This window comes from Phlebotomus papatasi, chromosome 3 (assembly GCF_024763615.1).
Source record: "Phlebotomus papatasi isolate M1 chromosome 3, Ppap_2.1, whole genome shotgun sequence".
NCBI classification, from domain to species: domain Eukaryota; kingdom Metazoa; phylum Arthropoda; class Insecta; order Diptera; family Psychodidae; genus Phlebotomus; species Phlebotomus papatasi.
The window spans coordinates 75191371-75208776 of record NC_077224.1 but is presented as its reverse complement, the minus strand read 5'-3'; the positions used below and the strand labels follow the sequence as shown (position 1 = coordinate 75208776).

The 17406-nt window shown below is 42.3% G+C and overlaps 1 protein-coding gene across 1 annotated transcript in view; it reads right to left on the bottom strand.

Annotated features, from left to right (window-relative positions):
- The window catches only part of LOC129806766 (uncharacterized), a 147420-nt gene that overhangs the window by 12836 nt on the left and 117178 nt on the right, over positions 1-17406 (bottom strand). The window contains exons 65-91 of the mRNA XM_055855538.1: positions 16759-17389; positions 16319-16633; positions 15926-16261; positions 15559-15864; positions 15173-15478; positions 14462-15112; positions 14022-14336; positions 13629-13964; positions 13262-13567; positions 12875-13180; positions 12164-12814; positions 11724-12038; positions 11331-11654; positions 10961-11270; positions 10578-10885; positions 9867-10517; positions 9427-9741; positions 9034-9369; positions 8281-8973; positions 7570-8220; positions 7130-7444; positions 6737-7072; positions 6370-6675; positions 5983-6288; positions 5594-5914; positions 3993-5474; positions 3710-3922 (exon numbers count right to left, since the gene is read on the bottom strand). Coding sequence (XP_055711513.1) covers positions 3710-3922; positions 3993-5474; positions 5594-5914; positions 5983-6288; positions 6370-6675; positions 6737-7072; positions 7130-7444; positions 7570-8220; positions 8281-8973; positions 9034-9369; positions 9427-9741; positions 9867-10517; positions 10578-10885; positions 10961-11270; positions 11331-11654; positions 11724-12038; positions 12164-12814; positions 12875-13180; positions 13262-13567; positions 13629-13964; positions 14022-14336; positions 14462-15112; positions 15173-15478; positions 15559-15864; positions 15926-16261; positions 16319-16633; positions 16759-17389 — 11641 coding nt within the window. The remainder of the gene's footprint in view (positions 1-3709; positions 3923-3992; positions 5475-5593; positions 5915-5982; positions 6289-6369; positions 6676-6736; positions 7073-7129; positions 7445-7569; positions 8221-8280; positions 8974-9033; positions 9370-9426; positions 9742-9866; positions 10518-10577; positions 10886-10960; positions 11271-11330; positions 11655-11723; positions 12039-12163; positions 12815-12874; positions 13181-13261; positions 13568-13628; positions 13965-14021; positions 14337-14461; positions 15113-15172; positions 15479-15558; positions 15865-15925; positions 16262-16318; positions 16634-16758; positions 17390-17406) is intronic.

Sequence of the window (17406 nt, the reverse complement as noted above, 5' to 3'; positions counted from 1 at the left end):
GAGGAAAACTCTTCCGGAAAGCGGGAGAATAGAGGTTAACCATTCCCTGTCTCACCCACAGGTATTTTACTGAGTTGAGGGCAACATTTCAAACAGAGAAGAAGAATTGAACTCTCTTTGTACTATCCCCAGGTTTGTCCCCAACACTAGTGTTCCATGGATGCTTGCGGAACTCTGTATAGGACCCTCTAATAAGAAATGTCCACAAGTTTCCATGGACTTTTCTCTGACGAATATTTCCACGTCTTTTTATTAGCGGTATAACCGGAAATTTCCATGCAACGGCCTTAGAGGCTTCCGTGGATTAATATTACGGAATTTCCTCAACTTATCCAGTGGATTTTTTCATATTTTTCTTCAAAATAATTCCTATAATTGATTAAATATGGCGTGAATTTTCATAGAGAATTTCCACACAAAAAAACATCCACAATGGACTATGAAGCATCGAACAGACTGAGCCATTGCTCTTTTAATCGATTTTCAAAGAAGCAATGGAAAAGTGAATATGACACCTTCATTGTTTTCGATTAGATAACTCACTGAGAACAGCGCCATCCAGTGTAAGTAAAATGTCAAAGGCGGGAAATATTTTCAGTTGTTCAAAACAATGTTCACATTATTCACATGTCTTTTATACTAAACTTTAATTTCACTAATGCCTAGACTCATTTTAAATACATTTCAAAAGTCTTCACAAGAGTTTTATGAGTAAAATTTCCTTTGTTTTGATTTTTCTTGACATCAGCTGATTTCGATTGTGATCGATGAAATTTCGAACAATACATTTAAATAGAGAATATTAACGGACTATGTGATATGGAACTGTCAAGAAGAAGCAATTGACCTGGCAATTGTTTTTTTTTTTGTTCAAGGTATTTAAATTAGGCTAATTTTACTAAAATATAATTTTCTTTTTACAAAATATTGTCTCAGAGAACAGAAAAAGATCAAATTGATGCAAAAATTTGTTTGATGTCGCAATTTTTTGAATAATTTTTCCACGTGTAAAAAAGCAATGACCATGTAAAAAAGCCCAGTCTGTTCGATGTGTAAGTGCCAATTGGCAACTTGGAACTTGGAGAGTATTCATCTATCACACGAACACTCATTTGTTCTACTTTTGAGTTGAAAATATTGCTACCATATCGTTCATTTTAGTATGTCTAGCTCGCAAGAATTATAGCGTTAGGGCGAAAAATAATTGCAGAATTTTCGGTTTATCTCCATGGAGTCTTGGGCGGAAAGATATCAGAAAATATACACGGAATATTCAATGGAAATTTTGTTTCAATTTCCTGGGAATTCTCTCAGATAATTGCAAGAAAATACTTCGGAATTTTTTTCAAGGAAATCCACGCGAAAAGAAGCTGATACAGTAGACTCTCTCAAATTCGGGCATTTGGAACCCAAATGTCAACCGAATTAGAGAGAAATTCGCGCAGTAAATTGTTTGAAATGCAACGATTTTTTGTTCATCTGCATACTCATATTGAGTTTACATGCTCATTGCTATTATAAATTTCATGAAAACATTTTAATAATGCAAAATCACATCAAAGCTAAGGCAAATTATGGCAAATTTGAGCATATTTGCTTCATTTGATAATCATAATCGAACTTGAAAAATGTCAAAAAACTTTTTTCGAATTTAACTGCCGTCCGATCTTAAAAGAGCCGAATTAGCGAGAGTTACTGTGAAACTTTGCGGCCGATCGGCTACAGGAAATGGTCAGGTTTACGCCAAGTACAAAAAATTAATGTCAAAAAAGATTATAATGACGGACCCCTTGCCGACAGTTAAATGCAAGAGGCCTTTTTCCCCTCCTCATTTGCAAAGAGGAGAAAGTGATAAAAGGGTGAGGACTCTTCAGCCTCTTTTTTTCGCTATCAGTCAATGTGTTGCGTGATAACCAAAGTGTCTCAGGGCGATTTGCCAAAAAGTATTCTAATCAGTAAGAGAAGTGTTTTCTCTCTTAAATGGTGAAGGAGAAAAGTGAGTGAAGAGAAGAAAAGGGTAGAAATCAAACAAGTGTTGGAGAAAAACGCAAAACTTCATTGGCAGAGAAAGTTCTGGAGTGTCCGGGACAAAGAAAACAGCTATTGGAGCCTGCGTGTCGGTTGGAGAGAAAGGAAAAGCTGATTTTTTTGGTCTTCAGTGTCGCTTAAAGGCTCAGGACTTATTTAAATCAATTTTCTTATCTCCCTAAAGGTAATTATCTCCAGCCAATGTTCCCCAGAAGATTCTTGTTGAGTACAATTGGATAATTGGGCGTTTTTTGTTTTCCATAAAGGTTAGAAGACTGAAAAGGGCACGCCATTTTCCCGCCAAGGGACGCATAACAAAATTCTGGTGTTTATTATCTTCCTAAAGGTAATTTCCACAAATTTTCTGACCAGGTCAGTTTAGAACATTTCTGATTTTTCCCAAAGCTTTCCGCTCTGACACCAAGCCTTCCTCAGTGATCAAGTCTTGTCTTTATTTGCTTTGTCATAAAGTGTCACAAATTCCACGCCCTGTAATATCCCTGACTTTATGATAAAGCTTGAATCCCTGACTTTATGATGAATATTTGACCATTATTGAGGAGGACTTGGAATCTGAGCCGAAAGTTTTGGAAAAATCTAAAATTTTCTAAGCTGACCCTTCTTTCCCCCACGTTCACCGGTTCCCATTAGTAGGAGACTTTTGATATTCTACACGTTTGACAGCTGTCACCCGAATAACAGAGAGCCGAATATCGGAAAACTCTGTGTAATACCATTACGCCAGTAAGTTGGGTTACGTGATTTTTTAACATATATGCACAAACTTCCTGTAGTATTCTTCTTCTTCTTATATTTTATGTAAGGCTTGGGGACTCACTGGGTCCATATAGCCATCATTTGGTATTCGCTACGCTACTCTCTGATATTCGGATGACAGCTGTCAAACGCAAGAGCCTAAAAAATCCCTCTTCTTGCATGGAATTTTATTTGTCATTTTCGTTCCCAATCAACCGAATATCGGTGAGCCCAGTGTAAGTGATCATACTAACAGTCTTGCCTATTGCGCCATTAAGATCCCCAAGTTCAATTGGAGGATACAAGAAGATTTCAAGTACAATTGCAAGGCCTTTAAGTTGCACACACTTCTCTTGAACAAGACAACATTACAAAGTAAACAACAGATACATTATTGTGATAAAAAAATAATCAGATTAAAATTTTAAATTAAAATAGCATTGCATAAAAACCTAATAAATTTTCACATATTCTATTTCGTCTTTTATGGAAAGGTAGAATATCATCATTAAGACCTTTTATTTTCGATCGGAATGCATCAATTTTGTTAAGTAAAATAAAAGGCGTAATTACTTCAGTTTTCAAAAGAGTTAATACTAGATTTGCCTAAACTAACCCGGGTATTTTCATGGAAAAATAATAAATCTTCCGGTAAATAAATCGGTTTTATAATAATTATTGCATAGTGACTTAAATTAAGGGATAAATATGTTTAAAAATGATGTTTGGAGATGATTTTTCAAAAATTTTGATATTTACAGAAAATTATGTACAAAAATTTTGCCAATATTTAAGGTGTATAATACGTTATTTACAACAAATAAAAAAAGAATATTTTGGAAAATGAAAACCTGCAATGAGTCTTTCAAAAAAAAATCATTAGTAATGCAATTATTGATCGCTAAGAGAAACATATGAAGCTTACCTAATTTGCATTCAACTTCGGCATCACCGACATATCCTGGTTCACATTGGCAGACCATAGTCCTGAGCGGGAGTGTGTCTACCACATTGCAAATTGCATGGGCAGCACAGGGTTTGGTTTCGTAGCAAGGATTCTTGCACACGCCACTGAAGCAAGCCAATTTACTAGGACAGTCAGCATCCATTGTACATTCCGGAGCTTTTTCAACGGGAACTAGAACGGAAAAGCAGATTAGTTGTAAACAGTTCAAAATTCTGCACTAATTCCACATTAAGATACTTACTGAATGAGCATGCAACATTTCCATCGCCTGTGTATCCTGGAGGACAACGGCAAGATGCTCTGTGATTGTCTACGCGACACAGAGCTCCGGGAGCGCAGTTGCATGGATCCCGACAGTGTTCATTGAGACAGGCCAGGTGGTAGGGACAATCTGTATCAATGGTGCATTCTGGTCGATTGCAGCTAACCAGAGGATTTCCTCGATAGTTATCTGGGCAGAAGCACCGAGCTTTGTGATTGTAGTCAGATCTGCAGATGGCATTTGTTCCACATTGAGTGTATGAACAAGGTTCAACACATTCCCGGTTGACACAAGCTTGGGTAACTGGACAGTCTGAATCAGAGCGGCATCCTATTTCGTAGCATGCCAAATGAGCATTTCCAGTAAATCCACTTCGGCAGACACAAACAGGTCGATGTACTCTGACATGGCACTCAGCATTTTGACCGCAGAGTCCACCATTGGATTCCAGGCACGGATTCACACACTTCTGATTGATACAAGCCTTATCATTTGCACATTCGCTGTCACTTACACATTCGGGACGAACTGTAGGTTCAACATGACGATAGCATTCCACATATGGTGATCCAGCGAAACCTGGCGGACACGAGCACACTGCCTTGTGATTGATAGCTGTGCAGAGAGCACTCAGACCACAAGCATCGATACACGGATCACGACATCTTTGATTGAAACAAGCACGATCGCGAGAGCAATCAGAATTGATTACACATTCTGGATACGTGCATACCGGAGCTCCATTGTGAACTCGACAGATTCCATTGACAGCACATGGTGAAGGATTGCAGGGATCTACTGGTTCAGCCAGTGGTACTTTACACTCCACGAATGGATCACCAATCAAGTTGGCAGGACAAGAACAAATTGGACTATGATTTATCACATGACACTGTGCACTAAAACCACAAACTCCTGGACAAGGATCAACACATTTTGTGTTGATACAAGCCAAATTCCGAGCACAGTCAGAATTTATCGTACACTCAGGGCGACATCCAGTACCAAATGGATTTCCAAAGTATCCACTGAGACACTCACAGTGAGCATTTTCTCCAGCTCTGCGGCACAAAGTGTTAAGACCGCAGGGAGATGGGTAGCACGGATCTCGTGTCTCTACTTGATCAACCCTTTCTGGTGTTCGAATACACTGACGGAATGCATCTCCAGTTGTTCCTGGAGGACAAGTACAAATGGGAATATGATTTGTTACTGAACATTCAGCTTCAACACCACATGTTCCTGGACAAGGATCCACACACTTGTTGCGAATACAAGCCCTATTCATGGGACATTCAGAATTTCCAACACACTCAGGGCGACATCCTTCATACGGATTTCCATGATACTCCGGAATGCACTCACAAACTTCATTGATACCCTCAACACGGCATCGAGCATTTATTCCACAAGGAGAAGGTTGGCACGGTGTTGGAACTTTCGGAGGCGGTGTTGGTTCCTCTGTTAAACATTAAAATATTATTATAAAATATATACCAAAAATATTCAATTTTTAAAGCTATAAAGGGAATAAACCAATATTGCCAATATTCAGTTTAAGCGATGCTATGAGGTCTCACCTCGTATTTGTATACATTGATAGAAAGGATTGCCAGTGTAACCTTGAGGACAATAGCAATTAGCTGAGTGAAGAGCGGCTCGACACTCAGCACCCGATCCACAAATGTCAATACATGGGTCTTGACATTTCTGGTTTATGCAAGCTAATTGACTAGAACATTCTGAATTAGTCACACACTCAGGGCGACAGTTTGGCGGTGCACCAAAATATCCTTCAAGGCATGCACAAGATGCACTACCATCAACAACTTCACATCTCGAATTGAAGCCACATGGAGAGGGCACACAGGGGTCTATATACTCAATCTTTGGTGGAGGTTCTCCTATAATAATTAAAATTATAAATATAAAATATTCCAAATTAATAAATCTTATCACGTTCACATACTTATTGGTTGACAACGGATAAATGGATCCCCGGTGAAACGAGGAGGACAACTGCAAATCGGATTGTGATTCACAACAGTGCATTTAGTTCCGACTCCACAAGTTCCAGGACAAGGATCCCTACATTTCTGATTTTGACATGCTTCATTAGATCCACATTCAGAATTCACAACGCATTCTGGTCTGCATGTTGGTGGACTTCCAATGTATCCCGCAACACATGAGCATACGGCTTGTCCATTAATTTCGCGACATTGACTGTTTGGACCACAAGGTGAGGGATTGCAAGGATTTGTAATAACGGGTGCTGTGGAACAATTAATTGAAGAAAAAGAAAAGAGCGTTTCAGATAAAGAATTCAGGGTGAAGTTATTTAATAGGAATTTACTTGGTTCCTGTCGACACTGCACGAAAGCGTTACCAGTCATTCCGCTGGGACAAGTGCACATAGGAATGTGGTTGATTACTTCACAGATGGCATTCAAACCACAAGTTCCAGGACAAGGATCGGCACATTTACTGCGCAAACAAGCCTTGTTTCTGGGACAATCAGAATTCAAAACACATTCTGGGCGACATCCTCTGTAAGGATCTCCCTGGTATTCAGGAAGACAAGTACAGATTCCGTCCCGGCATTGTGCATTAGCACCACACGGAGATGGGTTGCAAGGATCATCAAGAACGGGTTCTCTTGCTGGAAAAATAAGTCAACGTTGAAGGAACATTTTGATACTTTTCTAAAGTCAATGGCTTACGTGGAGGTGGGGCCGGGTGACAATTCGTAAACGGATCTCCAGTGTATCCTTCCGGACATACACAGATAGGTGTGTGATTTATTACGGAGCATCGGGCGCCTACGCCACAAGATCCAGGACAAGGATCTCGACATTTTTCCCGAATACATGCTAAACTGCTCTGGCATTCGGAATTGATTGTACATTCCGGTCTACAGTTAGGTGGCGATCCAATATATGTGGCAAGGCAAGAACAAGATGGCGATCCATTAATATCGCGACATTGCGAATTTGGACCACAGGGTGATGGGTTGCAAGGATCTCGATACTCTTCTCTAACGGGTTCTTGTGGAGGAGCTACAAAACAATATGAGTGAGAAGGGAATCTAGGCGAGATATTCTCGAAGGTCTTACGAGGTATTGGGTAGCATCTTGAGAACGGATCTCCAGTGTATCCTGATTGGCATATGCAGATGGGACTGTGGTTGTTCACGTGACAATTGGCATTTGTTCCACAAGTTCCTGGGCAAGGGTCCACACATTTCTGATTCACACATGCCTTGTCTAAGGGACATTCAGAGCTTACAACGCACTCAGGTCTACAACCTGGTGGACTTCCTACATAATTTGGTAGACAAGAGCATACCGCTTGTCCATTCACTTCGCGACATTGACTATTAGGACCGCAAGGGGATGGTTGACAAGGGTTTACGTATTCATTTTCGATTCCTGTGATATAACAAACAAACATGATAAAAATAAAGTTTGAAACACATGATTAGCCGTCACAGTCGAGTCAATCGTCAAGTAATTTTGCATAATGATATGAGTTGAGAAAATAAAGTAAGGCTTACTTTCAGGTGGGACAATATTACAATAGCGGAATGGATCGCCAGTATATCCTGGTCGGCAAGTACAAGATGGTAAGTGATTTACAACTTGACAATCAGCGTTCTGACCACAAGTTCCAGGGCAGGGATCTTGGCATTTGCTCCTAATACAAGCCCTGTTCGAAGGACAGTCTGAATTGAGAACGCACTCAGGTCTGCAACCTTCGTAGGGATTTCCGATATATTCCGGAAGACAAGAACAAGCTCCAGCTCCATTCTGTTCTCTGCAAATTGCATTAGCACCGCATGGGCTTGGAATACAAGGAGTTGCGTGTTCAACTGGATAATCCTGTTGTCTAACTTGACATTGTGTAAATGGATCTCCAATATATCCTTCGACACAAATGCACATTGGAGCATGGCTCACAACTCGACATTCAGCGTTTTGACCACAAGCTCCTGGACAAGGATCTCGACATTTCTGATTTATACATGCCAAATTATACGAACATTCAGAGTTGCTCACGCACTCGGGTCTACAATTTGGTGGAGATCCGATAAAGCCTTGTAGACATGTGCAAGAAGGAGCATCTCCTACTGCCTGACATTGAGCATTTGGACCACAAGGTGATGGTTGGCATGGGTTAATGGGTTCCTGAACCACTGGAGTTTCAACTAAAAGGGTTACGAATAAATAATAACCAAAATCTACGATAACGGGATATTGTATCTTACTTATTGGTTGGCAACGGATAAATGGATCCCCGGTGAAACGAGGAGGACAACTGCAAATCGGATTGTGATTCACAACGGTGCATTTAGCACCGACTCCACAAGTTCCAGGACAAGGATCCCTACATTTCTGATTTTGACATGCTTCATTAGATCCACATTCAGAATTCACAACGCATTCTGGTCTACATGTTGGTGGACTTCCAATGTATCCCGCAACACATGAGCATACGGCTTGTCCATTAATTTCGCGACATTGACTGTTTGGGCCACAAGGTGAGGGATTGCAAGGATTTGTAATCACGGGTGCTGTGGAACATTTAATTGAAGAAAAAGAAAAGAACGTTTCAGATAAAGAATTCAGGGTGAAATTATTTAATAGGAATTTACTTGGCTCCTGTCGACACTGCACGAAAGCGTTACCAGTCATTCCGCTGGGACAAGTGCACATAGGAATGTGGTTGATTACTTCACAGATGGCATTCAAACCACAAGTTCCAGGACAAGGATCGGCACATTTACTGCGCAAACAAGCCTTGTTTCTGGGACAATCAGAATTCAAAACACATTCTGGGCGACATCCTCTGTAAGGATCTCCCTGGTATTCAGGAAGACAAGTACAGATTCCGTCCCGGCATTGTGCATTAGCACCACACGGAGATGGGTTGCAGGGATCATCAAGAACGGGTTCTCTTGCTGGAAAAGTAAGTCAACGTTGAAGGAACATTCTGATACTTTTTAAAGTCAATAGCTTACGTGGTGGTGGGGCCGGGTGACAATTCGTAAACGGATCTCCGGTGTATCCTTCCGGACATACACAGATCGGTGTGTGATTTATTACGGAGCATCGGGCGCCTACGCCACAAGATCCAGGACAAGGATCTCGACATTTTTCCCGAATACATGCTAAACTGCTCTGGCATTCGGAATTGATTGTACATTCCGGTCTACAGTTAGGTGGCGATCCAATATATGTGGCAAGGCAAGAACAAGATGGCGATCCATTAATATCGCGACATTGCGAATTTGGACCACAGGGTGATGGGTTGCAAGGATCTCGATACTCTTCTCTAACGGGTTCTTGTGGAGGAGCTACAAAACAATATGAGTGAGAAGGGAATCTAGGCGAGATATTGTCGAAGGTCTTACGAGGTATTGGGTAGCATCTTGAGAACGGATCTCCAGTGTATCCTGATTGGCATATGCAGATGGGACTGTGGTTGTTCACGTGACAATTGGCATTTGTTCCACAAGTTCCTGGGCAAGGGTCCACACATTTCTGATTCACACATGCCTTGTCTAAGGGACATTCAGAGCTTACAACGCACTCAGGTCTACAACCTGGTGGACTTCCTACATAATTTGGTAGACAAGAGCATACCGCTTGTCCATTCACTTCGCGACATTGACTATTAGGACCGCAAGGGGATGGTTGACAAGGGTTTACGTATTCATTTTCGATTCCTGTGATATAACAAACAAACATGATAGGCATAAAATTTTTAACACATGATTAGCCGTCACAGTCAAGTCAATCGTCAAGTATTTTTGCATAATGATATGAGTTGAGAAAATAAAGTAAGGCTTACTTTCGGGTGGGACAATATTACAATAGCGGAATGGATCGCCAGTATATCCTGGTCGGCAAGTACAAGATGGTAAGTGATTTACAACTTGACAATCAGCGTTCTGACTACAAGTTCCAGGGCAGGGATCTTGGCATTTGCTCCTAATACAAGCCCTGTTCGAAGGACAGTCTGAATTGAGAACGCACTCAGGTCTGCAACCTTCGTAGGGATTTCCGATATATTCCGGAAGACAAGAACAAGCTCCAGCTCCATTCTGTTCTCTGCAAATTGCATTAGCACCACATGGGCTTGGAATACAAGGAGTTGCGTGTTCAACTGGATAATCCTGTTGTCTAACTTGACATTGTGTAAATGGATCTCCAATATATCCTTCGACACAAATGCACATTGGAGCATGGCTCACAACTCGACATTCAGCGTTTTGACCACAAGCTCCTGGACAAGGATCTCGACATTTCTGATTTATACATGCCAAATTATACGAACATTCAGAGTTGCTCACGCACTCGGGTCTACAATTTGGTGGAGATCCGATAAAGCCTTGTAGACATGTGCAAGAAGGAGCATCTCCTACTGCCTGACATTGAGCATTTGGACCACAAGGTGATGGTTGGCATGGGTTAATGGGTTCCTGAACCACTGGAGTTTCAACTAAAAGGGTTACGAATAAATAATAACCAAAATCTACGATATCGGGATATTGTATCTTACTTATTGGTTGGCAACGGATAAATGGATCCCCGGTGAAACGAGGAGGACAACTGCAAATCGGATTGTGATTCACAACGGTGCATTTAGCACCGACTCCACAAGTTCCAGGACAAGGATCCCTACATTTCTGATTTTGACATGCTTCATTAGATCCACATTCAGAATTCACAACGCATTCTGGTCTACATGTTGGTGGACTTCCAATGTATCCCGCAACACATGAGCATACGGCTTGTCCATTAATTTCGCGACATTGACTGTTTGGACCACAAGGTGAGGGATTGCAAGGATTTGTAATCACGGGTGCTGTGGAACATTTAATTGAACAAAAAGAAAAGAACGTTTCAGATAAAGAATTCAGGGTGAAATTATTTAATAGGAATTTACTTGGCTCCTGTCGACACTGCACGAAAGCGTTACCAGTCATTCCGCTGGGACAAGTGCACATAGGAATGTGGTTGATTACTTCACAGATGGCATTCAAACCACAAGTTCCAGGACAAGGATCGGCACATTTACTGCGTAAACAAGCCTTGTTTCTGGGACAATCAGAATTCAAAACACATTCTGGGCGACATCCTCTGTAAGGATCTCCCTGGTATTCAGGAAGACAAGTACAGATTCCGTCCCGGCATTGTGCATTAGCACCACACGGAGATGGGTTGCAGGGATCATCAAGAACGGGTTCTCTTGCTGGAAAATTAAGTCAACGTTGAAGGAACATTCTGATACTTTTTAAAGTCAATGGCTTACGTGGAGGTGGGGCCGGGTGACAATTCGTAAACGGATCTCCGGTGTATCCTTCCGGACATACACAGATCGGTGTGTGATTTATTACGGAGCATCGGGCGCCTACGCCACAAGATCCAGGACAAGGATCTCGACATTTTTCCCGAATACATGCTAAACTGCTCTGGCATTCGGAATTGATTGTACATTCCGGTCTACAGTTAGGTGGCGATCCAATATAGGTGGCAAGGCAAGAACAAGATGGCGATCCATTAATATCGCGACATTGCGAATTTGGACCACAGGGTGATGGTTTGCAAGGATCTCGGTATTCTTCTCTAACGGGTTCTTGTGGAGGAGCTACAAAACAATATGAGTGAGAAGGGAATCTAGGCGAGATATTGTCGAAGGTCTTACGAGGTATTGGGTAGCATCTTGAGAACGGATCTCCAGTGTATCCTGATTGGCATATGCAGATGGGACTGTGGTTGTTCACGTGACAATTGGCATTTGTTCCACAAGTTCCTGGGCAAGGGTCCACACATTTCTGATTCACACATGCCTTGTCTAAGGGACATTCAGAGCTTACAACGCACTCAGGTCTACAACCTGGTGGACTTCCTACATAATTTGGTAGACAAGAGCATACCGCTTGTCCATTCACTTCGCGACATTGACTATTAGGACCGCAAGGGGATGGTTGACAAGGGTTTACGTATTCATTTTCGATTCCTGTGATATAACAAACAAACATGATAGGCATAAAATTTTTAACACATGATTAGCCGTCACAGTCAAGTCAATCGTCAAGTATTTTTGCATAAAGATATGAGTTGAGAAAATAAAGTAAGGCTTACTTTCGGGTGGGACAATATTACAATAGCGGAATGGATCGCCAGTATATCCTGGTCGGCAAGTACAAGATGGTAAGTGATTTACAACTTGACAATCAGCGTTCTGACCACAAGTTCCAGGGCAGGGATCTTGGCATTTGCTCCTAATACAAGCCCTGTTCGAAGGACAGTCTGAATTGAGAACGCACTCAGGTCTGCAACCTTCGTAGGGATTTCCGATATATTCCGGAAGACAAGAACAAGCTCCAGCTCCATTCTGTTCTCTGCAAATTGCATTAGCACCGCATGGGCTTGGAATACAAGGAGTTGCGTGTTCAACTGGATAATCCTGTTGTCTAACTTGACATTGTGTAAATGGATCTCCAATATATCCTTCGACACAAATGCACATTGGAGCATGGCTCACAACTCGACATTCAGCGTTTTGACCACAAGCTCCTGGACAAGGATCTCGACATTTCTGATTTATACATGCCAAATTATACGAACATTCAGAGTTGCTCACGCACTCGGGTCTACAATTTGGTGGAGATCCGATAAAGCCTTGTAGACATGTGCAAGAAGGAGCATCTCCTACTGCCTGACATTGAGCATTTGGACCACAAGGTGATGGTTGGCATGGGTTAATGGGTTCCTGAACCACTGGAGTTTCAACTAAAAAGGTTACGAATAAATAATAACCAAAATCTACGATATCGGGATATTGTATCTTACTTATTGGTTGGCAACGGATAAATGGATCCCCGGTGAAACGAGGAGGACAACTGCAAATCGGATTGTGATTCACAACGGTGCATTTAGCACCGACTCCACAAGTTCCAGGACAAGGATCCCTACATTTCTGATTTTGACATGCTTCATTAGATCCACATTCAGAATTCACAACGCATTCTGGTCTACATGTTGGTGGACTTCCAATGTATCCCGCAACACATGAGCATACGGCTTGTCCATTAATTTCGCGACATTGACTGTTTGGACCACAAGGTGAGGGATTGCAAGAATTTGTAATCACGGGTGCTGTGGAACATTTAATTGAACAAAAAGAAAAGAACGTTTCAGATAAAGAATTCAGGGTGAAATTATTTAATAGGAATTTACTTGGCTCCTGTCGACACTGCACGAAAGCGTTACCAGTCATTCCGCTGGGACAAGTGCACATAGGAATGTGGTTGATTACTTCACAGATGGCATTCAAACCACAAGTTCCAGGACAAGGATCGGCACATTTACTGCGCAAACAAGCCTTGTTTCTGGGACAATCAGAATTCAAAACACATTCTGGGCGACATCCTCTGTAAGGATCTCCCTGGTATTCAGGAAGACAAGTACAGATTCCGTCCCGGCATTGTGCATTAGCACCACATGGAGATGGGTTGCAAGGATCATCAAGAACGGGTTCTCTTGCTGGAAAAATAAGTCAACGTTGAAGGAACATTTTGATACTTTTCTAAAGTCAATGGCTTACGTGGAGGTGGGGCCGGGTGACAATTCGTAAACGGATCTCCAGTGTATCCTTCCGGACATACACAGATCGGTGTGTGATTTATTACGGAGCATCGGGCGCCTATGCCGCAAGATCCAGGACAAGGATCTCGACATTTTTCCCGAATACATGCTAAACTGCTCTGGCATTCGGAATTGATTGTACATTCCGGTCTACAGTTAGGTGGCGATCCAATATAGGTGGCAAGGCAAGAACAAGATGGCGATCCATTAATATCGCGACATTGCGAATTTGGACCACAGGGTGATGGGTTGCAAGGATCTCGATACTCTTCTCTAACGGGTTCTTGTGGAGGAGCTACAAAACAATATGAGTGAGAAGGGAATCTAGGCGAGATATTGTCGAAGGTCTTACGAGGTATTGGGTAGCATCTTGAGAACGGATCTCCAGTGTATCCTGATTGGCATGTGCAGATGGGGCTGTGGTTGTTCACGCGACAATTGGCATTTGTTCCACAAGCTCCTGGGCAAGGGTCCACACATTTCTGATTCACACATGCCTTGTCTAAGGGACATTCAGAGCTTACAACGCACTCAGGTCTACAACCTGGTGGACTTCCTACATAATTTGGTAGACAAGAGCATACCGCTTGTCCATTCACTTCGCGACATTGACTATTAGGACCGCAAGGGGATGGTTGACAAGGGTTTACGTATTCATTTTCGATTCCTGTGATATAACAAACAAACATGATAGGCATAAAATTTTTAACACATGATTAGCCGTCACAGTCAAGTCAATCGTCAAGTATTTTTGCATAATGATATGAGTTGAGAAAATAAAGTAAGGCTTACTTTCGGGTGGGACAATATTACAATAGCGGAATGGATCGCCAGTATATCCTGGTCGGCAAGTACAAGATGGTAAGTGATTTACAACTTGACAATCAGCGTTCTGACCACAAGTTCCAGGGCAGGGATCTTGGCATTTGCTCCTAATACAAGCCCTGTTCGAAGGACAGTCTGAATTGAGAACGCACTCAGGTCTGCAACCTTCGTAGGGATTTCCGATATATTCCGGAAGACAAGAACAAGCTCCAGCTCCATTCTGTTCTCTGCAAATTGCATTAGCACCGCATGGGCTTGGAATACAAGGAGTTGCGTGTTCAACTGGATAATCCTGTTGTCTAACTTGACATTGTGTAAATGGATCTCCAATATATCCTTCGACACAAATGCACATTGGAGCATGGCTCACAACTCGACATTCAGCGTTTTGACCACAAGCTCCTGGACAAGGATCTCGACATTTCTGATTTATACATGCCAAATTATACGAACATTCAGAGTTGCTCACGCACTCGGGTCTACAATTTGGAGGAGATCCGATAAAGCCTTGTAGACATGTGCAAGAAGGAGCATCTCCTACTGCCTGACATTGAGCATTTGGACCACAAGGTGATGGTTGGCATGGGTTAATGGGTTCCTGAACCACTGGAGTTTCAACTAAAAGGGTTACGAATAAATAATAACCAAAATCTACGATATCGGGATATTGTATCTTACTTATTGGTTGGCAACGGATAAATGGATCCCCGGTGAAACGAGGAGGACAACTGCAAATCGGATTGTGATTCACAACGGTGCATTTAGCACCGACTCCACAAGTTCCAGGACAAGGATCCCTACATTTCTGATTTTGACATGCTTCATTAGATCCACATTCAGAATTCACAACGCATTCTGGTCTACATGTTGGTGGACTTCCAATGTATCCCGCAACACATGAGCATACGGCTTGTCCATTAATTTCGCGACATTGACTGTTTGGACCACAAGGTGAGGGATTGCAAGGATTTGTAATCACGGGTGCTGTGGAACATTTAATTGAACAAAAAGAAAAGAACGTTTCAGAAAAGAATTCAGGGTGAAATTATTTAATAGGAATTTACTTGGCTCCTGTCGACACTGCACGAAAGCGTTACCAGTCATTCCGCTGGGACAAGTGCACATAGGAATGTGGTTGATTACTTCACAGATGGCATTCAAACCACAAGTTCCAGGACAAGGATCGGCACATTTACTGCGCAAACAAGCCTTGTTTCTGGGACAATCAGAATTCAAAACACATTCTGGGCGACATCCTCTGTAAGGATCTCCCTGGTATTCAGGAAGACAAGTACAGATTCCGTCCCGGCATTTTGCATTAGCACCACACGGAGATGGGTTGCAAGGATCATCAAGAACGGGTTCTCTTGCTGGAAAAATAAGTCAACGTTGAAGGAACATTTTGATACTTTTCTAAAGTCAATGGCTTACGTGGAGGTGGGGCCGGGTGACAATTCGTAAACGGATCTCCAGTGTATCCTTCCGGACATACACAGGTCGGTGTGTGATTTATTACGGAGCATCGGGCGCCTATGCCGCAAGATCCAGGACAAGGATCTCGACATTTTTCCCGAATACATGCTAAACTGCTCTGGCATTCGGAATTGATTGTACATTCCGGTCTACAGTTAGGTGGCGATCCAATATAGGTGGCAAGGCAAGAACAAGATGGCGATCCATTAATATCGCGACATTGCGAATTTGGACCACAGGGTGATGGGTTGCAAGGATCTCGATACTCTTCTCTAACGGGTTCTTGTGGAGGAGCTACAAAACAATATGAGTGAGAAGGGAATCTAGGCGAGATATTGTCGAAGGTCTTACGAGGTATTGGGTAGCATCTTGAGAACGGATCTCCAGTGTATCCTGATTGGCATGTGCAGATGGGGCTGTGGTTGTTCACGCGACAATTGGCATTTGTTCCACAAGTTCCTGGGCAAGGGTCCACACATTTCTGATTCACACATGCCTTGTCTAAGGGACATTCAGAGCTTACAACGCACTCAGGTCTACAACCTGGTGGACTTCCTACATAATTTGGTAGACAAGAGCATACCGCTTGTCCATTCACTTCGCGACATTGACTATTAGGACCGCAAGGGGATGGTTGACAAGGGTTTACGTATTCATTTTCGATTCCTGTGATATAACAAACAAACATGATAGGCATAAAATTTTTAACACATGATTAGCCGTCACAGTCAAGTCAATCGTCAAGTAATTTTGCATAATGAAATGAGTTGAGAAAATAAAGTAAGGCTTACTTTCAGGTGGGACAATATTACAATAGCGGAATGGATCGCCAGTATATCCTGGTCGGCAAGTACAAGATGGTAAGTGATTTACAACTTGACAATCAGCGTTCTGACCACAAGTTCCAGGGCAGGGATCTTGGCATTTGCTCCTAATACAAGCCCTGTTCGAAAGACAGTCTGAATTGAGAACGCACTCAGGTCTGCAACCTTCGTAGGGATTTCCGATATATTCCGGAAGACAAGAACAAGCTCCAGCTCCATTCTGTTCTCTGCAAATTGCATTAGCACCGCATGGGCTTGGAATACAAGGAGTTGCGTGTTCAACTGGATAATCCTGTTGTCTAACTTGACATTGTGTAAATGGATCTCCAATATATCCTTCGACACAAATGCACATTGGAGCATGGCTCACAACTCGACATTCAGCGTTTTGACCACAAGCTCCTGGACAAGGATCTCGACATTTCTGATTTATACATGCCAAATTATACGAACATTCAGAGTTGCTCACGCACTCGGGTCTACAATTTGGTGGAGATCCGATAAAGCCTTGTAGACATGTGCAAGAAGGAGCATCTCCTACTGCCTGACATTGAGCATTTGGACCACAAGGTGATGGTTGGCATGGGTTAATGGGTTCCTGAACCACTGGAGTTT